The following is a 22,187-nucleotide window of genomic DNA, read 5'->3' on the forward strand; positions in this document are numbered from 1 at the left end:
CCAACAATGCCGAGCAAACCGGCCAATCAGAAGCCAGGAATCCACGTCATAGCCAATCACAGCTCGGCTTCCTCGAACTGCCTGCGCTCCTGGAACCGTGATGAGGCAGTGTTTGTATACAATCATTGGGTTTACTACAAGTATGAAGTTTATATAAATTTCTTTGGAATAATGTTTCAATGATTGAATTTTTTCAAACAGCTTTTATAGATACAGTAACTAAATTACCTAATTACCTCCTTCACTTTCACTGAGATCAGCTTTGCTGCATAGGCTGTTTAAAAAAGTAAAATATCATATATTTTTTCAAAACTCACTGACAATCAGCTGTAGACTAAGTCCAAACGTGTACATTAATGTAAATCCAACAATGTAAATTATGAAACAGCTGACTTAATAGTAACAATGAATGTATATCCAGAACCGCTAACGTTTTATTATTTGGCCATTACATTGAAAATGCATTATGTATTATCTAGTTAAATGGGGATTCGGTCCTTGAGCTATGGGTCCAGTCCTTGCCAACCACCAATTTATTTCATGTAACTGTACCCCTTCGTAGATTATTTTATTTTATTTTTATTCCCAGATGGATTTTATCCTTGTTGAGCTGGAAAATATTTCCCTCAAACCAGCTGAATGCTACAGTGAGATGTTGGTTTGCATCTGCTATGGGAAGCTCAACGATGTATATACTCAAATTTGTAGTGTTATACAATGATGGCCATGACAAATATTCCAGTAACAGATTTTCAGCTAAGATCAATCATAAACTCATTTACTATATAAGTGTTTTGAATTCGTATCTAAATATCTATGACATTTTGTGATCTTACATAAAATAAGTACCGATGTCTTACACATTTTGTCTCCCGGTAGTAAATTAATTCCAAAATAAATAATATACTTTTAACGTTTTCTAAAAATAGATTTAAAGCTCAACAAAGAATATTAGAAAATATTTAACAATGGTACTGCTTTGACGAAAATAAGTTTCAATTGTAATAATAACATTTGTGACAGCAAATTGATATTTTGTTTCTACTTTATATGTTGATTTAACTTAGATATCTGTGGTCCAAAATGCTACATCACAACACAGGTTTGTTTTCACTATAAAAAATCACTCGGTTGAAACATAAAAAGATTCAAATTTATTACCTTTTCAATAACAATAAATTCCAAGAAAAAATATATTTAGCTTCATATCTTTTTGATAAATTAAAATTCTTCTGATTATAAAACATAGCTTACTGGGCTACGAATTATGCTTCGTTCATTTGATTTCTAATGGTTACGAGAGTGTCCTATTAACTTGTACCGAACTTCGTCCCATTGACTCTAGAAGTACAAATTGCAACTGTCAGCAAATGTATAAACACAACAAAGATTATAATATCGCATCAGCTAGCTTTAGCGGCCTAGGAATGCAGAATTAAAACCTGAGTTTTACTGATGTATATGTAAATGCATTTATATAAATCTGGCCAAATAAATTACTTATGACTTATATATAGTTCAAGCAACATGAAACAAAATTAGAATGCGGTAAATACGAAACAAAATTAGAATACAGTAAATATTATGATATTGTAATTTAAACATGACTTTTGATACTGATATTAGGCTTATCATCTGTATCATCAACAAAAACAGTCTGAAGCTTGTTTGGTGTGTGTTTCAAGTCTGGAATGGTTCGAGTGTGCTGTATGTTTCCAACCCATAGACTAACAACTGATTTCATCTTAAGGGTATATTTTTGACCGTGTGTATGACTATTTTATTATATTAACAAATAGCAATAAATGATATTATAATTTTACAAAACAAACGTTTCATTTTGTTAAGTTAAAACAGTTTCCATTCGGAACGGGGGTTTTATGCCCCGTTTTACGGGTTAAAAATGGGGTTATTCCATTTTCACCCTGAAACATAACCTTTTGTAATTTCATTCCAAACCATTTTGTAGAGCTCAAAACACAAATAATTTGTATAATGTTTTTGTGCGGTTATCGGTTACTTAGAAAATCCAAAAAATGAATTTAAAATTCCTTCAAGGCTCGAACCAACAACTTCATTGGCTTGGTTGCACAATATATGACTCTTCTCCGACCGAGCAGCTAATTCGCCTCAGTCAATGTAAATGGTTCAAATCTGTAGTTACAGTTGAACCTCTATAAGACGAATTTCAAGGGGTACGGGAAAAATTCGTACTATAGAGGTACTCTTAATAAAGAGGGTCGTTTTATCGAGATTTAATGCTGCTGTTATTCTTCTTATAGAGGTTTCTCCTCGCTCCAAGGTTACTCCAAACAATGACTGAGGAAGGAGGAGGGATGGATGGGGGTTTCATGTTGAGACAAGCTTCTGTTTGTTTTGAAAACTACGTACTATGGAGGTTAAGATTATGATAAATTCGTCTTATAGAGGTCACGTTCGTCTTGTAGAGGTTTAAAACCACACAGCACAAAATTTGTGCTAAGAATATTCGTTGTATAGAGGTTAATCAGTTCTAGCCCATGTTACAAACAAATTCGTCTTATGGAGGTTTTTAACTTAATTACTACGTTGTATAGAGGTATTTTTAGCATTGACCTATATAAAATTGTTAAGGGGATTAAAAAAATCGTCTTATCGAGGAATTCGTTTTATCGAGGTTCGTACAAACGAGGATCAACTGTAATACAACAAAGTGCGTACGGTTGAAGGCAAATCGATGGAATTCAAGGTCGGATTTAAATCCGCGCGGTTCTCGTCGGTTTATCCTGGTCCCGTCTATGCAGTGAGATGTTTCATCTCGTAATCTCTTGAATCATCTACAACTAGAGCTGAGGGACCTTGGTCCTTGGCAGTCACTGGACCACAAACGTTAATCCGCAAAGGTCGAGGCTTTGCGATGCAATTCTTGTCTTCCTGTCCACTTCATCGACTTTTGACTTCATTACCATTACTAGTGAGAATTGACATAACGTAGCTGGCGAATTTTAACATACATTTTAGTAAAAGAGTAAGAAGACTTGTGAAGCTTGGCTAGTGATTAAGACTGTTTATTTTTCCAGAATAATATATTACCGATGATCAGGTATAGTTGAGCCCAGTTTTGAACAATCAAAAAGCCACTGACTTTTCTCAGAATCGATCCGGCAAACTTCTTGATCACAAGGCGGGCGCTAACGACTGCCCTATTACCACTGATCGTGCCTTTCAATGGATCTTCAAGTGATTCAGTATTCATCTTTTAACTCAGTTCTAAAATTAAACTATTCATCTTTGATACAATTGATAACTCCTCAACGTGAAAAATTACGAATAAAAATATTTACAGTAATAGCTTCTGCGTTCACTCGGAACAATAATATACTTAACGTCTCAATTTCATAGTATCATCGATTATAGTCCCACAGAATATAAGGTTTGTATCACAATCGTCAAGGACGGAACCCACATTGCAATACCATACGGGCTACATACGGTGGGAAAACGCTTTATTTAATACAAAAAATCTCAACAAAACTACTATAGTTCATAATTTAATCTGCTGTCGTATATGGAAATACATGAACTTTTACCTCTATGTGGATAGAAAATCCCTTTAACTAATTAAAAAAATAATGCAAAGAAACAGTAAAGTATATTGAAAACATAAGATTAAATTTTCTTTGGTGTGTTACCAGTTACAGGGAAGTAAAACCTCCCATTGTACTTTTTTTCCCAAAGAATCGCAATTTTTAAAATTATTAATGTAGGATACTACAAATAATGTATGTCTGTAGATCAAACTTATATTACAAATAAACTACAACATTCCTTGACACATTTATCTTATCACTTCCAGTAAAAGCCATTCTAATTGTACAGTCGAACTTGTTTCATTCATTTAAGTTTGTAATTAATTTTATCCGTACCAAGCCTATAAATATAGCTTATAACTTCTATATCTGAGCTTAATACTGTACCTTGAGTAATATGTGAGTCACACTTGACTAAACTTATTTCAACGAAAATAAAAAATGACAAGCTATAATTTCTACGAAAATGAATATCTTCCTTCATGGAAATGAGTAGCTTTATAGAAATTAGCATACACATGCAGACAAGTTGTATCTAATTTGTTATTAATTCAATTACTAATATGCAGCCTCTTCCTGATAAACAAGAAGTAGATGTTAGTAATGATTTAATATTTCTTCAAGTATGCGTAACTAGCGTAGGTTTCAAGTAGGAGTTTTGTTTGTCGGCAGCGCATGAGTTGGTGTCCAATAATTTGCAACCATTGTTATTTCTTATTTAGACAAAAAAAAAAGAACAGTACGTAATAAAATTTGGAGCACCAGGAACACATAAACATTTGAAGCTCGGCTAAACATAGAGAATGTCGTCGAGCTCGAAGAATTCTTGTTAACATTTAACGTCTGGGTTGTTTGTGAATAAAAATGAAATTTTAATCGTCGTGAAGTTTTTTATTATATTAAGCTATTCTTTGGCTCACTTTACTAATTGTAATGAATACAATAAAAGTATTTTATCTGACAAATTATAAAAGATTAGTAGCCTTTACAAATTATCAAATAAACTAAACAAAATAAAAATATGTAAATAACACTTGTAATAATATATTACACTTACACTGTTTACTCACAAGACGGTAAATACATATAAAAGATAGTAAGAGGTTGATAAGTGTAAATATATACAAGTGTTCTTTGACGTATTTCTTGTACATTCAGATAAAATACTTCATAGGCAACCTATATAGTTGAGGCAACCTAAAGTGTTAGGTACAAAAGGAAAAGTGCAATTTCATTTTGTATAGCCTGCATATGAACTAAACATCTATAAATGACGTAGGAGGAAAAATTTAACTACCAAAAGTTACAACCACGAAAAACACAGATTTCGTTCTATCATTGTGATTTGAAAAATATTTGCAAGCTAATTTCTCTGAAATCCATTACAATCAAATGACTGTAATATCTGCGTTAAGTAGAATAACTGGAATCAAAACAACTGTTATCAATACAGACCTTTGATCACCATTATCTTCAAGAAAACCCAATTGTTATTATCTTTTGTTGGAAACAATTAAATGGCAAATTGAAGGTTATGTAACCCTTAATGGCTCAATTTGTAGTAATGTGTTTTTATGTGACATTGTGCTTGTTAATATGGGGAAGTTTAAATGTAAAACCGTTTAAGAGTTAATTATTTCATAATCTATACTAGGAAATAGTTTTTTAGTACCTTACAGAACAACGGCTTTGGATGTACAGTAACAGGTTATTGTAGAATAAGGAATTGTTTACTCATCTCACGATCATTGTTTTTAATAATGTATGTAATCAAATTTCGTGGCGGATATTTGAAAAAATCTTAATGGCTATTTCACATATTTAAAAATGTCGTTTTAATTATTTCTTTTTAAACAAACATGTAATTAATTACATAACTTACAGCTGGTTTGCTGACAGGATTTCCTCGTCTGATTTTTAGTTGCGAGTTCAATCCCGAGAAAAGAACATTTTTTAATTTTTTTACTGAACTCTCGTCTGACTCAGCAGCAAAACCAAAGCGGCACAATTCATCTAATTCTAGACTCCAATCATATTTTACTCATGCAGGTTAAAAATACACAGAAGTTTCCCTGTGTCGACGTAAAGTTAATTAAATTATTACTTCTTTTATATGCCACCTTAACTTAAAATTAATAAATGTAGCCGGCAGCCGCAAAAATATTTTTATCACACGATGAAGAAGTTAAGTTAAAGGTGTGATGTGACAAATTAAACCACAATTATTTGTAAAGATATAAAACACAGAAGAGATTTAATGCTATAACAAAATCGTAAGAAAATTAAGCAGCACAACGGAAATATGTACAAATCGGGTAGAAATTTGGTTCCATACGAGTGCGGTGGGTAATTTAAAGGGAAATTTAATTTCCGCCCGCATAAAGTGGCAGCCCTGCTCTACCGCTGCGCAGTAGTCTCTGCGCAAGTCTACCGCAAACTCTGCCCGCACGGTCGATAGGCGGACACGGACAGCTGCATTGCATAGTTTAAGTAGAGCAGTGGGATATCCGTTCGTTTCACGAGTTATTTATTGTCAATGGGTTTTCGTAGATTCTCACATTCGGACGACTTGCTGCTTGTCAACAGTGTTAAATCCTTTCCCAATCTGTACAGCCAAGAGGGTTTATCCGTAACCAAAAATCATGAAAGCATGAGAGAGAACTGGCGAGCCGTGGCGGCCGAAGTCGGTGTGAACGGTGAGTACTCGATGTGTTGACTTATCGCAAACCACTTAAACGAACAGTCGATAGATTGATGTTGGAATTAAAGTAAATTGGGATATTCATTCATTTGATACTCGCTAGCGTAATACATCGATTTGTTAATAGTTAATCACTACTGTAGCATTTTTGAATTTAATAACTTCTGCTGATTTTAGAAAGTGCTTTGATGACAAAAATACAACGAAATAGAGCATATTTTTGTATGTATATTTATGTTCATTGTAGTAAATTAACTTAGCTACATTGTTTAATTGTATGAACTTACCTATATTTGTCCTGGAAGCCTGAACTATTCACTACCTTGCCATTTTTGAGTGATATTGTCCGCACTGACGCTCAATTTTAAAACTACTCGATATTAAATTGAGTTAAATTACTGTCGGTAGACCCGGCCCATTCCTACTAAGTCAATTTTAAACTGTAGAGCCACGTAGTGCAAAACAAATATTAAAATGTCACTTATGGAAGATAAATCTTTCATCTTTGTTTACAAACTCACATGGGATTGCTATATCTTTTCATTGATTTAATAATTTAATTAGAATTATACCTTTCATTCGAAATTAATTTTCTCAATTCAGATTGATTGTTTGTTGGTTGACTAATTGATAATTGATCAAATAAATAATAAATAGCGCATACAGTGTGTTTGACCTTATAATAATTTCCTGTATTCCGCTTTAAATCTTGTGAGCAATTAAGCTCACATTATTGTTTTTATTCCCCTCACCTTGGAAGTGCCCACATGAATTGGGTGAAGGTGGGGGTCCCCACAGCTGTTGAGTAGGTAAGGGTCCCCTAGCCTTTTGTCCACAGCAGAATATTCCAATAGACCCCCCCCCCCCCACCACTCTATATCTTTCTCTCTCTAGCGGTGATCCTGTCAGGGAAAAAGTTTAGACCCTCCGGTTGGAGCTCTACAGAAAAGTAACCAAACTTTAGGAAAAAACACGGAGTTGGCCTATATCTAAAAAAACTTTTAGCTTGTTTAGAAAATTGTTTATGATGGTCGGAAGGTAAAAAAACCCCTGTTTCATTAACAATCAGTATCAAAAACCATCTCATTAGATAACAAAGCTTTTAAATTTTTTTCTATCGTTTGCAGTTTTTCAGAAAAAGTTTACTTGGAAAATTAACAAACAAAACGTTTTGGGTAGAGTAAAAATCCTGACACCATACAAATTAATTCCTTATATTATATTGTCTTAAAGTTTGATAAAGTTCTGCCGTTTAGTTTATTGTGCAAATTTTATAAGTCATAAGATGGTTTTTGATATCATTCTACTTAACAGGGGTTTTTACCGTTTTTTGTTTCAGGAATAAGTACTACGTAGAAATAAACAACGGAAATTTATATTTAATCCGTGTTTTTCTAAGTAGTTTTGGTTACTTTTCTGTAGAGCACCAAACTTGAGTGTCTAAACTTCCCCGACATTATAAGCACCTGGATACTGTATTTAATTATACACTAATTTGATGATGAACATATACTTATGAGGATGTAGACACTCTGATAGTGGTTTTATAAACAGACGTAACTTTTATCTGCTACACCACTAAACGATAGCATATCTTTAAATTTGGATTCTTTTAAAAGTTATTTAGTATAGCAGCAATGGTGATTTTTTGTTGTTTCGACTAGCTTAGTCTTGTATTTGTGCTCAACAAGGTATTTGGCTTCACCCATTAACTACTTGTTTGGTTAAGTTACAACAAATCTGATCCTGTATTTTTATCCTTTTTTAGCCTCCAAGATATGACTTTTCTTTTTTTCTTTCATCCATCTATCTCCTTTTTGATGATTGCGTATAGGTATTCTTCCATTTGAGGTTTTCTTTCATATGAAAATTTTTAACCACGGGAAAATGATACAACTAGGTAGTTTAGAATTTTTTATCTGTACTACATTAGGAAAATTTTTTTTCTTCAAAATTTGCTGTCTAAAACATAAAAAGCCCGATTTTTATTACAACTACCATGTTTAAAAACTACACAAATAGTATATTGAAGCATTGTTAATTGTACGATGAAGGGATAAAAAAACTGTTTATTTAAAATTCCTGTATTTTTCTAATGGAGAATAGGAAAACTGTATTAACTAAGTTTAGTTTGTTTGGGGATATAATTTTTATCCAATTTAAAGATTTTTTTATTTATCCTACTATTAACATTTGATCAAAAAAATACCTTTTCATCACTCTGTATTTGAAAATATCCCATTTCCATACAGCTGAGATCTTCGAAAATATCCAATTTCCATACACCAAAAACAAATAGTGATCAGCTGACTTTTCCTGACATAAACATTACTTTCAATTACACAATTCACAAACTTCACAAACTTTCAATTAAACATTACTTACACAAACAATACTTTGCCTGACATCAACAAAGTTACAACTTAAGTTTTTAAAGTTTGATAAAGTGAAGTTTTTTCCATCGTAATGAAAAGTATCGTTCAATTCTCGTCACGAAAGTCCCATTTCGGGGCTCGATAGTGTTTCCCATGCTCGACTTCATGTAAAACACTATCTTGCCCCGAAATGGGTCACTCATCAACAGCTTATTTTAGTTATTATTTTGCAAAATACAGATTTTTTAGGTAGCTACAAAAAAATGTTATTTTTGTTTGCTTTTTGATATTGATTTTCAAGTCCTCAATGATGTAATTCAAGAGGAACTACTGTGCCAACAGGATGTATAGTTTCCTGTTATGACAGAAGGAATCCCAATAATAATAGTTTGTGTTTTGCGATGAAACTTTGAATGTTCCAAATCGGCCATGCCTTCTGCTTGGACTTTGAAATACTGATTGTCTCAAAATGTATGCATTATTGAAAGTTTTGATTTACCGAGTGTTTGAATTACCAAGACACTGTAGCAGGAAACCAACTCGTTAAATCTAACATTATTTAAATAGAGAATAAATATGACTTGTTATTTATGAAAAATTAATAAAAATCAGGCCCCATTCAGGGGCCCATTTCATCATAAACTAGATTTGCATTGGGCGATCAGCTGATTTACTAATAATATTAGTTTGTACTTTATTATGAAAGAGGCCTCAGACAGATTGAAATCTACTTAGTCTGTAGGTTTGCTTCAGCGGGGGTATTACTGTAGTAAAATCTAAATATAAATAAATGTTCACCAAACTATTATCGAAGTATTTTTTCTATAAAAGCTCTCCTAAAATAGTCGACAAAATTAAGTACGCCATGATAAATTACTGATTGATTGTTTTATTTTTTTTAGAGAGTGAATGCAAAAGAAGGTGGAGGGACATCAGGGATCATTACTTCAAAACAAAGAGGAAACATGAACAGAGCAAAGACAAGAAGTGGGCCCCAAGATGGTCACTGTATGAAAGTCTGCATTTCTTGGCCAGAGCCAAAAGGAAAAAGAGGTATAAAGAAATATACATCAAAAAGGAAAAGCCTAATTAGTTAATACCATTAATTAAACATAGGCTACTTCCTTAGTAAGATTTGTCATCCTTATGGAACAGCTGACATTTTAATGTTAGTTGCGTCTTAGGTTGTGTTTTTGTTTAAAATTATTTGTTTGTTATTCCTTAGTTATTGAAAACCTTGTCTTACCAATTAAAACGATCTGATCATAAAGAACAGCTCTTCTAGGCATTTTTAATCAGACCCAGCTAAATATGTAAAATATGCATTAGCAAAACAGCAGTTAAAAACCGATCGTTGAATTTTTACTTAAATATTTCCTTACACATGTCAGATTTATTCCATGTTTAGATAACATCATTAGGATTGATGAAACATGATTTCTGACTGAAAGGTAAAGGACATAGGGAGTTTTTATGTTTAAGGATACAAATTGGAAAAACCTAATTTAAAGAAATCTAAAACTTTTAATGAATGAATCAATGAATGAATAAGCGCTTTATTTTAAAATACTCAAAACAAAATACAAGTTCGTCCCACACAGGGAACGTGCCTACGCGCTACAGCAATACCGGTAACCTCTTGGTTATCTGCTGGGTTGGAACGTCTTAAACTAAATCTAAAACTTTATAACACTAATGCTGTGACCAGATTTTACTGGTTCGGGAAATCAAGTTGATGCTGCTCTATTTTTGATAAAAATCGGACCAAAATTACTTGAGTTATTGTGTTTATGGACACCTATACATATAACATGCAAAAAATTTGAACAGTAGTGTTTAAAAAAAGTGGTCACTTCACTTTGTATTTATATCTCTTCAGCATTCCTTTCTTTTTAGACATTCGAGTTGTGAAGACCTCTCCGACCCCTCAGCTGACAACAGTCTTGATATTTACGAGCCAGAAATGACTGTCAAAGTGGAAGAGGACTCCCAGACAGACTTGCAGCCACGGTCCGAGTTTATCGATGTGAAGACTCCTCAGCAAGAGGCTGACACAAGTTACCGTAAGCCTTCCGAGTGCGGGAGTGTCCACTTCCTGGAGGAGCCTGACCCATCTTGGGCCCCGAGGACACTGGTGAACGCCTACTCCAACCAAAGAGTGGACAGTGAAGACGACATTGACATATTCATGAGAAGTGTGGCTCTCACGGTGAAAAGACTTTCTCCAAAAGCCAGAGCGGAAGCCAAGATGAGAATTTTATCTGTCGTTACTGAACTGGAGTTTCCACCCAACAACCATGGAGAAGTATAAAGTTAGTCTAGTCAAGATTTGTTACTGTTAAGTAAGTGACTGAGTTAGTTTATTCTAATGTATGATTTTTAAAAAAATTACCAATAAAGGTGTCTGTCATTTGAAATGATCAACTGATAAAGAATTATCAATTGATATTCTTATCGATTGTTAAAAGATCAAGCAAAAACAGCCATCTACACGGTTATTTTGTGTGACCATTAGCTCAGCCTAAGCTATCTATATATTAATAGGCAAGCTGTTTCTTTAAAACCTTTTTTCTCAGCTCGTGTGCATCGCAGTAACCAAAATCTATGCATACTGTTAGAAAGATATTTTCCTGTAGATGTACAGAACCCTTTATAAATTAAAATAGGCTCAAAAATAAGAACAAAAAATGAATTAAAAATTAAAAAAAAAAAACATGGGTCTTGTGGGTTGCCTTGCTGATGACGAAATAACAATGAAATATAAACAGAAAATCAAAACAAATTGAAGTAATTCCAATCACATGTTTTATTTACAGCGTGGGATGAAAATAGAAAAGTATGTACATAAGATATTTTTGGTCGAATTTTCAACCACTGGACGACCTCTAGTTAGTATAATTAGTTGTTCATTATTTATTACGTGTTATAACATTTGTTTACAAAAAATACAATCCAGTTATCATTGGTTAATGGTTTTTTAGATAGTATATTTTATTTTTAATTAATTATACATTTATACCAACCATGTATTGAAGTTGTTTGTGGATAATAATTTTAATTGTATCTTAGAATGTACGAGTTAGTTAAAAGATTTAAATTAAAATTCAACATGACCAATTTTGATTATTATTGTATATTTCCTGATGAACAAAACCGATGGGTAAGGGTAAGTTACTATTCATCATCACTGAATCTGCAGTTGTACAAAAATGCTGGAAGTCTAAACACCCAACCTTGCCATTCTACATCATACTATGCAAAACAATGTGTGGGAAACCAGCTGGAACAGTTACATAATATTTCTAGAAACAGCTGATTTTGGTGGGAGTTTCCAAGGTCAAGTTTAGATTTTATTTTTAACTGTATGATGTTACCAGCTCAATTTTGTCATCACATTCTTGGAGATCTGTACCATGATGATACAGGGCTGAATTAACTTTTTCTGTAATTTAAATAAAAAATAAATTACAAACCAACCCATCATAATCTTTGTTGCTGATTGCTGATTTTGATAGTTGGAATTTAGATCACCAAGTCTTTTTTGACAAATTTTCTATCATGTTAACCTTGACCTTACTCCAAATTGTTCAATGATTTCCTATTTATATTGCCAAAAGATAAATCCTCAATGACGAAGCTTGAATTGCAAAATACTTAATAAGTAATTTATTTATAGTTGATAGAAGTCTGTGTTTTTATTTATAGCCATTAATAATACATTTTCATGCAAATAATAACACACTTTTTATTTTGATTCAAACAAGTAAAAAATAAACAGAAGTTTGGTATACTGTGAACAATTGCAGGGTATTCAAGGAAGGAACTAGTAGTATAGTTAATTCATGTTTTACTTTACTTTTTTATGTACTCCTTTGAATAAAGTATGTTTTGATTAGATTTATACTTTGGTTGGAACCATACCTAATATAAATATAACTATTTTCAAAAGTACAAGGTAAACTGATATGAAGAACAAACCAATGGGTTTTATTATGTTCTCACCATCACATAAAGAACAGACAAATTTCATGAATTGACATAAAGTTGAGTAAAAATTCAAAAAGACAATTTTTTGCTGTTTAAACCTCTCCCCCGAACTCATTGGTTGAATCAAACACCTCTAATCTGAACATCTCTACTCACCAATTGGTTGAATCAAGCATTTGAATAGGTATGTTCCTTTATCTTAATACAAATTTCATAAAAAGAAGACATTTTCAATCTTATCTTGCCTATATAGATGCACTATACATGTTTTTTTTTTCAAGTTTTTGGCTCCTGGAAACCCTATTTCTAGGTGAGTCCAAAAATACTATGAAATAGCTGCACTCCACTTTAGATGGAAATTGTCTAAAAATGCTAATACAAATAAAACCTAATTAATGGGTACAATCTCCTAGCACAGTTGGTTTTAGTGAGTTTATTTTAAGTGCATAATTTATTTCCAGTAAAGGGAAGAAATATGGAAAGCTACTAATCAGAAGATTATCAAAAAGAAGATAATAGAATGAGTTCTTTGTTTTTTTAAGAGAGGTTGACAGCTTCTTATATCCTTGTATTTGCCCGTGGAAGGCCCATCCATCAAAGCAAGCGGTACATTGCAAGGGTGATCTGTACTAATTGTAGTGGCAGAGACCAGGATCCAACCCACGACATCGCTGCCTTGGGCCCCAAGTCCGAGACTCTATCGACTGAGCCACCAACTCACCCAGGAAAAGTGATTATCAATATAGTGATTATTGAACAAGTGTTCACAGCCCATGGATTTGTGGGGAAATCAAACTCTAAATTAATGAGCTATTACAATTAATTTTGGAAACTGCCCAAAAACTGACAGCAGCTGACAGACCAAGATTTATTTTCAGATGCTTACGCAATCTCACACATATTTTTAACACTTCCCTGTAACTGGTGGGTGGAGGAAGTGCTAACTAAATGTGACTAAACATTTCGTAACTGAGTGGTTTCCTCAGGAAATAGCAACCTGAGTGTGTAACTCGTTACATTTGCTCATGTTTTGCATGCATTTCCCTCAAAAAGGAAATTACAAACCAGTAGTTAATTGTAACAAATAACAAATTTCACTGTGCTTTCATTTGTCACATTACAATCTCTTAGCTAAGATCATAAGTGTTCCAAAATCAAATAAGAGCCAACTATAAATTTCTCGCAAGACTATGTGAATTAATATTAAAGTAAAGTCTCCCTACCCAATAAGAGAATGGAATAGCATTCCCACTTTCTTTTTAAAAAATCTATAATATCTGTATAAAGATTAATAATATATTAATAAGTGTTAAAGTGTGGCAAGGGCTCACTGGATACTTTTACAACTACCACTTATTTTGCTTGCAACCCAGTTGGCACTGCAGTTTGGCATTTTGCAAGCCCTTAGTCTTTAATTTGATGATTTGTATAGTGCTACTAATAAAAGTCATCATTATTCTAGTCATTCCGAGTCATTGCTCTGATTTCTCGTTAAAATAATAATATAAACTAAATTTTGAGCCTCAGAAAAAGTGGATCTTCATGAATATTAGAATATTCAACTAAATATAACTGCAGAAAAGGTAGTTGTTTTACATTTTAAAAAGTGTTTGCATTATGCGGTGAGACAATTTGATTTAAAAGATGTTAATGAGATTGTTGGTTAAAAAAAATGTAGTTGGTGAATAAGCAACAAATTATATTGTGTGGAACAATTTTGAATAATGACACTAGCATTTAAAAGCTCACACCCAATTACATGGTTTTAGTTATTCTTAAAAGTTAAGCAAATGATTTATTAAATTATTACAATAGTTTACTTTAGTAGTTGACAAACTTTTATTTTTTGTTGAAAGCCTGTAAAAGAATTAAATAGTTAATACATTAAAAGAGATTAGAGTAAATAAATTAAATGAGTTACTGAATTTTGAGTGCCTGTACGTCCTTTACTAGCAATCAGTGTGACACTTACGAGTTTGCATCCTCGTTTTGCAGGCGCCTAAAGTTTAAATTCATTTGACTCGGTTTGTTACTCGTATAACTTGGATTTTGTCATTTTGTTTGTGTACTTAACACAAACTGACTCAATTGTAAAAAATTTGTCGCGCCTGACGCAGGTCAGGTGGCAAAGCAGTGCAGTAAACTGGGTAAATCCCTGGGAAATGGGAATAGCCTACTGTACCATAGGCCTATTTTAGAGCTCTTCTTATACTTGCCCCGCTTGTTGGAGTGGTTGGTAAATTTACGGCTCTAAAGCAGATTTTACCGATCCCTTTCTAAAAACAACGACTTTTTCTGCTCTACAAAGAATAGATCGCAGCTGCCTAAGTGTATTGTGGTGAAAATTCTGAAAAAATCACCTACTGTATTTTTTAATTTGTTTATATTTCAACGATAGAATGTGTAAAAATAAAATAAAAAACATACTCCCTTTTAAGAATGTTACATGGTACAAACTAGTATTAGAATGTTTTTTTACTTAGTCTTAGTGGAATTACATAATCTTTGGTTTAATATAAATCCTAAGTAGATTTCTCAACTTTAGAAGAGAGTATACTGAGCTGCATTCAAATGTAAAAGAGTGGTAAGCTGCGACTGGCTAGGAAAATACTGAGGTAAAAAAAATTAGAGAACATGTTTGCCAACTCATTATAGTCGTTAGTCGTATGCCCATTCAAGGAGACATTAGTTGGAAAAGCGGGTGCATCCCTTGTTAACCGAACGAAACTACAAAAGCTGTTAGGATTATTGTTTGGGATGGCCCCACGATAGTTTCTGTAGCATGTGCGACTCAGTGCCTTGCATCAGTTGTTACACAGAACATGAGAAAGTGTGATAGTCTGTAGGCTGCAGAGTAGATTTGAAGTGCCGCTGAGCTTTTTTCTTCTCTATAATAAGATTTATAAGGTCTTTTGAAAACCACTTGGGGAATGGGGAGAGGTCCCAATCCGTTTTAAGGGGCTGCATTTAACGCAAATGTCTCCTAACATACCAATCATCCAGTTAAAATTTGCCTGCACATCGGAGCAATGGTTTTATGTGTTCAAAGCTGGCAAGTGGCATGTGTTATGGCAATTGAAGAGACCAAGACAAAAGAGAGTAATTTACGTCCGGCCTAGCAATTTCATCTTCGGCTGGAGCAACCAAAACAAGGCTCTGAAGACCAGATCCAGACTAACATTCCTATGGTTCTTGACGTGATTTACTTGCTCCAAGGAGTGACGTGCAGCTAGGCTGTGTAGAATTGTTTTCTCGTTTCTCTCCGAAGGATTAAGCTGCACATCATCCAGTTAGATGGGAATGTTAAGATCGCTTGCCAAGAAGATTGGTACAGTTTGACCAAGTTAACACCTCATCAAGATATAACTCAGGGAAGAGCTATTATTTATAGGTATAATCATAGATAAAAGGTGTAGACACTTTTATCTATGGTATAATCAATGATACTGAGGTGGCGTTCAGGAAAAAAATACTAAGAACCAAAGTGAAACCGGCCTCCTCGGCCGGAACGAGAGCTGGCTTCAGTCACGGCCACCTCTAACTCCAGGCCGCGGCCTGGTAGAATTGGCAACGTTGCAAGTGGTATTGTCTAGCACCAGACGTCCCATAAGATAACATGGCAGACAGGTGACACCAGCTCATTAATTCCTGTATTATTCATTCAAATTTAAATTTATGAACACAAATGTATTAAAAGATTGAAAATAAAACATATAGAATTGAAAACCAAAACAATATTTAAATTGAAAATCTATTTTTGTATTTAAAGTGGAGTCAATATTTTCATAGCCCAGTACCTTATCTTTCATATTATTAAAATACACAAATACCATTAGCTGCCTACAAAACAAAATAGCTGTAAAGCCCCCCACACACTACCAGACCAGACCTCCAGACCAGACCGTCTGGCTGCAACCAGACCGTCTTGGACGGCTCTACACACTCCCAGACCAGACGGTCCTAATTCGTAATTGAGAGACCGTGGTGAGAACTCCAACAAATGGATGAAGATTGTCACGATGGTCGGCCGTCTGACAGACAGCGCTACACACTCACAGACCAGACAAAAATAGTGGTGGGGGAACCTCAGACCGTCTGTGGTCTGAGGGTTCAACCATCAGACACGCAGACAGTCTGGTCCGAGAAAATCTGTCTGCAGACAGCCCCACACACGATAGACAAGTGCCAGACGCCAGACCAGACGGTCTGGTCTGGAGGTCTGGTCTGGTAGTGTGTGGGGGGCTTAACAACCCTACTTGCGATGTTACCACTTCGAAGGCCGCGGACTGGAGTTAAAGGTGGCCGTGCTTCAGTTCAGAATTAGAACCAGTATCTCTCACTCGAGTCTAGTCAAGTCTGATTCGGTCAGACTCAGCAGATAGAAACGAGACAGATCCGGATCCGGATCGGATTCGTTCGGATCAATCAGATTCAGGAGGATTCAGTTCAGTTCAGTTCAGTTCAGAGATTATGGATTGGATTGGATTCTGGATTGATTCTGATTGTGGTCATTTATCTTGCCTTGTCTTTGACAGTCGCGTGAAGTTATTAGCCTTTTAGTTACTTCGTTTTCTCTACTCTATCATACATTTTAATTTTGTAAGTATTTGCTATTAATTATTACATTAGTAGATGGTTATATATTTTACCAATTTACACCAGAATTAGTCCTATAAAATATGACATTTAGCCTAGGCATCACCAACATTATTTTGTCATTTTATTTCCTGTAAGCCTAGCATGAAGTTCTAGTCCTACATAAGAGAAAGAGAAAGGCTCAAAGATCTCTAGTTTATCAGGTGTATTCTTAAATCTTAACCATTATTTCGTTAACATTTTCACCTGGGTTAAGTTATTTTAGGGTGGGAGGAACATTGTCTGCAGGTTAACCTAAATGTAGGTTCCAGAAAAGAATTATATTAAGTTAACCTAATAAGTTATAGCCTATGAAGGGTACACTTCCATATCTGTTGGCACAAACAACCGAATGAAAATATCGATCGATATATCGATTATTCGATATAGGCTACCGTATATCGTTTGGTTAGTTAGGTAAGGTTAACCTAACCTAACTAACCATATTATTTAAACTTAGAATTAAACAATCGAATAAGAACAGTCGTTTCAGTACCACCCACTTCCTGCCGATCTAGTTTGGTTAAACTGATGTGCTGATAAAAAATGATGTCATTTCTACCTCTAGAATAGTCCGGTTAAACCGATGTCTGGTTAAAAGGTGTCCGGGTAAGAGGGAGTCTACTGCAATTTACTACTAAGTAGACCTAAGTAACTTATGCAGGAGTGCTGCCGCTGAAATTCATTACAAATGAATTGATTTTTTACACTCTAACTTATTGCTCTACTCTAGGCCTACTGTAAGTCTAGACCAGTTTGCTATAGTTTTCAATTTGATAACTTATTTCATCAGCCTGGAATAAATGAAAGACTCCAATTTGATTTTAGGTTTTGTGGTAAAATGACTTGTTGTTGCATTGCTAATGATTTGTGGTGATGTCATTGTGGAGCATTCTGTTTGGCTTGTGGTGTCTTTGTGAGTTCTTTTGTCTACAACTTTCTCCTTGTTATTTTAGTTTGGTGTTGTTAAAATGGCAGACGTAGTGCAGGTCGATTACAAGATTTGTGATATTCGTTTTACTGAATCTGTATATAAATACCTATTTTAATTGATGTGGGAATACTGTAATTTATGTGCTCGCTGGACAAAGGGAATCTTTTTTTTGTCGTCTTCACTGGGCAGCAGTAATTAAGTTAAGTTAGCAAACCCAAGAAGAGGGAGTGCTCATTTAATGTTTTCACACAGTCTGGTTTGGTTCTTCTTAGTATACCACAGTAATTAGCCTAAATTATCTGTCAAACAGATATTTTTGCTGTGAGTAGGCTTAGGCCTACTTAAGTTAGTTTTTTGTAGTTTATTCAAGATATTTTTTACAGAATTTAACATTCCTGGGGTTTGTTCTGCCTTCTTACTGTGTTAAAATATGGTACCGGTATTAAAAGTTATTGACGTTTTGAAGTAGCCTACGTAGGCCTACTAAAATTAATATTACCGGTATTTATATAGGCCTAGGAAAAATAAATCTGACAATTTTTAGGGAATTTGTTAACAGATATCCAGCCAGGTAAGAGGAAATTCGCTTAATCTGCAGGTTTGCTGCAGCAGGGATATAGTTATCTATTTTTGTTTAATTTAAACTTAAAGATCTCTTATTGGATATCAATGTAGGCCTACTGCTAGATGGAAGACAAAAGCAATCTGTTGATATATTATTTTCATTGTTGCTGTAAAACTTAAAAAGTAGGCCTACCATAATTTTAACCCTTAAAAAGCCACTACAGAAGGCCGAGATCCGTAACGTCAAGTTGTAATATATAGGCCTATATGAAGCAAGGCGCCTACAGCTGACAGGTTTGGATTACTAATGTAGGCTAACTGTAAACTTGGTCATCATTAGGATTCAATTAGGTAGGCTGACACTCATATAATAACAATTTGATTGCTCAGATTTTAGAACCTTTGTAAAAAAACTTATTCAAAAGCAATAAAAAACGGTTCATCTAAGTAAATAAAATTTAAAAAAAAAACCACTAAAACAGAGAGCAGAACAGGAATCACGTAAGAGGCCACTACGCATGGCTGGCCCGGGCTGCGGGGCTACCTTCAGCACTGACAATGTCGCTTCATTATGAGAGGACCACTAAGTGTGGCCTTCTTGATCTATAGGGAAGGAAAAGAGAATGCTGAATATGACCGCAAAGGGTTAAATTATATGCACTTTTTGTAGGTAGACAGCCTATATATTTCACAGGCTAAAGGATATGATTTTTTTCTAGGTTTGGTTGTGGCTTAATTTGTCCATGCCCTTGAGTCCCTTATGGTGTCTTCAGTTGCCGTAGGAATGGAGGCTCGACAAGACCAGTAAGTAGATTAATCATTATTGCTGTACAGTAACTATAAAGAACTTGACAAAGAGATTTAGTAGCAATAGAGACTAGTTAGTATGTGTGGACAGGGGGCAGAACTGCTGTTAAAAAGACTCAATTTATACTTTAATACTTTTCGATGAAATGGCGACCATACAATAGTAGGTATTTTAAGCCAAGTATGAATGGAGATGAGTGGCGCGATCTTGTAGTCTTGTGAGTGAGTAAGGCCGACATATTCCTTAGACACAGCTGTTAATTAACAGCCCATACAGCTAATGGCAACTAAGGTACCTACAGTTTATAGTATCCGAACCACATTTTCGTCTTGGTATATACGAACTGGTCTAATTATCAGGATAGTACTGCGGATAGTCGTAGTACTCACTCTTGCGGACGTTAATCCACACCAGAGAGTATCGCATCCACAGTGCATGCCTATAAATATTCACAAATTTGTGACCTCCTAGTAGCTGCTGGATTACAGGACGACGCCACCCGTCCCAGTCAAAACTTAATAAGCTGTGTTAAGCCAAGGCAACACTAAATAAACAGGCTGTAATGCAACTCAGAATGACGTCATTATAGGCGACGGCAATGATGTAGGCCTAGTGTTATTTTTTTAGTTATATTTTTGTTTGCCAAGAAAAGATTAAAATTAAAACAAGCAGCTGATCACAAACGATAAACATTAGCCTATGTCATTGGCGTCACTTACGATGACGTCGTGCCAGAGGACAAACCTGTTTTTTTTAGTTTTGCCTTGGTTAAGCCCCCCTCTAGAAAATGATGAAGGTTTGATTTCTCAGACAAGTAGCCTACAGTAAAAACTTTTTCTAGATATGGGAGAAAGCCCTCCCCTAAAAGACATAATAACTTTATTTACTCGGGACGATGGGTAAATCCTTTTTTTAAAGTTACAGTCCTTTAAAGGGTATGTTACAGTCGACGTTTCAGCCGATTCTTTGGCCAATTAGTAAAATGTAAATGACATTCATACTATTTACATATGTTCATTATCTTATGGAGAAAAGTTTGTGTCTGAGAACCACCTATCAACTACCTATTTCTAAACAAATATGAAAATACCGACTATGTAAACGCTACAAACGCTCCATTGACTCATAGAGGCGAGCAGGCAGGCAACTCATTTCCATCTGAAGAGACTCTTCAAAGCCTAATTAATGAGAAGACTCTTGCATACATTCTGCTATTGTTGACCCGCTTCAACTTCCATTCACTTTTAAGCCTGTTTATTTAGAATGGATGTCTTTTTAATTTTAATTTTATTTTTTACTTTCAGTTTGCAGTTTCATTAAACTACCTACTCATGAAATAACAGATATATATAACAAATAACAGATAATTGACATTAACAAAGTATTGTACAGATAGGCTTATAACAAAAAAATTTTGAAAGAAAAAAAATATTTTGAAAGTAACAACAACAAATATATCTCCTCAAGATTTAACAAAATATAAACTATGATGACATTAAGTTCTACGTGAAAAAATAACAACAAACAACAATAAATCTGTGAACGAATAACAAGAATGAAAGAGATTTAGGAACAAAACAAACAAACATCAGCTACAAAACAGGCATAACAAAGATAATGTTAGAGGATTTCCTTCTGAAGGAAGACAACTGTTCGTTGAAGAAGTCAACTTGTGATCCGACTTCGTTAACAAGATGTTGCAATCTGGCCAATCCACTATTGAGAGAGTAGTTAGTTGGTAAGTACAAGTGAGCAAATGTATCTGAAGATTGTGTTCCTCTCGGCTTAAGGAAATTAATTCCCTCCAGTAGGCCGGTAGAATCGATCTCACCACGGACCAGTTTAAACAAAAAAGGCATGTCGTACAGCTTTCTTCTGAGATGGAGAGGTTGGACGTTGAAGCGCTCCTGAAGCTTCAAGATTGGTGGGGCACGATACTCATAGCCCAGGCGGGCACCTAAGACTCGGAGGAAGCGTAACTGTACTTTATTTATCATTTCAATATGGCCAAGCTGATATGGTGACCAGATAATTGAGCCATACTCCAAAACTGGTCGCACTAGGGTCTTATATAACACTAGAAGTGACTGTAGGGACTTGAAGTCTCTTGATGACCTAAGGATGAATCCTAAGATGCAATTAGCTCTTGCGATAATATGAATGATGTGCTCAGCAGGACTCAAGGTAGAAGTAATATGACACCAAGATCCTTCACACGATCCTCACGTCTCAGAATATCACCACCAATTTTTTAGCCAAAAGTGCTACATGTTACATGTCATGTGAATGAGACAAAATGACACTTAGATACACTGAGTTACATTGTATTTTCATTGCACCACGTCTCAACGTTGGTGAGAAATCGTTGGAGATGTTCATGGTCTAAGGATGAGGAGATCCGGGAAAATATCTTGAGGTCATCAGCAAACATCAAGCAGTCCGACGTCAGTACACCAATTATGTCATTTATAAATGTACAGTATTAAAAAGTAGTGGACCGAGACGAGAGCCCTGAGGAACACCGGAGAGAACATTGAAGGGCGAAGAGAAGGCGCCACTACACTTGACAATCAAGTGACGATCTTTCAGTTAGCTTTCCAACCATTTGATCAAT

The 22,187-nt window shown here is 34.7% G+C and overlaps 2 protein-coding genes across 7 annotated transcripts in view; both read left to right on the forward strand.

Annotated features, from left to right (window-relative positions):
• The first annotated feature begins 6,040 nt into the window (after positions 1-6,040).
• Positions 6,041-10,966, forward strand: LOC128987780 (transcription factor Adf-1-like). The gene is made up of 3 exons (XM_054408797.1): positions 6,041-6,265; positions 9,548-9,698; positions 10,542-10,966. Exons 1-3 carry the CDS (start codon positions 6,106-6,108, stop codon positions 10,954-10,956), a joined length of 726 nt encoding a protein of 241 aa, XP_054264772.1. The 5' UTR covers positions 6,041-6,105; the 3' UTR covers positions 10,957-10,966.
• Positions 10,967-17,138: 6,172 nt separating this feature from the next.
• Positions 17,139-22,187, forward strand: part of LOC128985410 (kinesin light chain-like) — a 145,973-nt gene continuing 140,924 nt past the window's right edge. For 5 of the 6 annotated variants that reach the window (XM_054404871.1, XM_054404881.1, XM_054404879.1 and 2 more), the window contains exons 1-2: positions 17,139-17,231; positions 19,485-19,569. In XM_054404871.1, coding sequence (XP_054260846.1) covers positions 19,526-19,569 — 44 coding nt within the window. In that variant the 5' untranslated portion in view covers positions 17,139-17,231; positions 19,485-19,525. Of the gene's footprint in view, positions 17,232-19,484; positions 19,570-22,187 lie in introns of those variants that run through there. The other variant, XM_054404876.1, reaches the window with a different exon arrangement.

This window comes from Macrosteles quadrilineatus, unplaced genomic scaffold, assembly GCF_028750875.1.
Source record: "Macrosteles quadrilineatus isolate MER2022 unplaced genomic scaffold, UCM_ALF_1.0 Scaffold_2__2_contigs__length_208266976, whole genome shotgun sequence".
Classification (NCBI taxonomy): Eukaryota; Metazoa; Arthropoda; class Insecta; order Hemiptera; family Cicadellidae; genus Macrosteles; species Macrosteles quadrilineatus.

Coding starts and splice junctions, on each gene's coding strand:
- LOC128987780 (XM_054408797.1), top strand. CDS start 6,106: ATGGGTTTTCGTAGATTCTCACATTCGGACGACTTGCTGCTTGTCAAC. Junction 6,266..9,547: donor GGCCGAAGTCGGTGTGAACG/GTGAGTACTCGA, acceptor TATTTTTTTTAG/AGAGTGAATGCAAAAGAAGG. Junction 9,699..10,541: donor AGAGCCAAAAGGAAAAAGAG/GTATAAAGAAAT, acceptor CTTTCTTTTTAG/ACATTCGAGTTGTGAAGACC.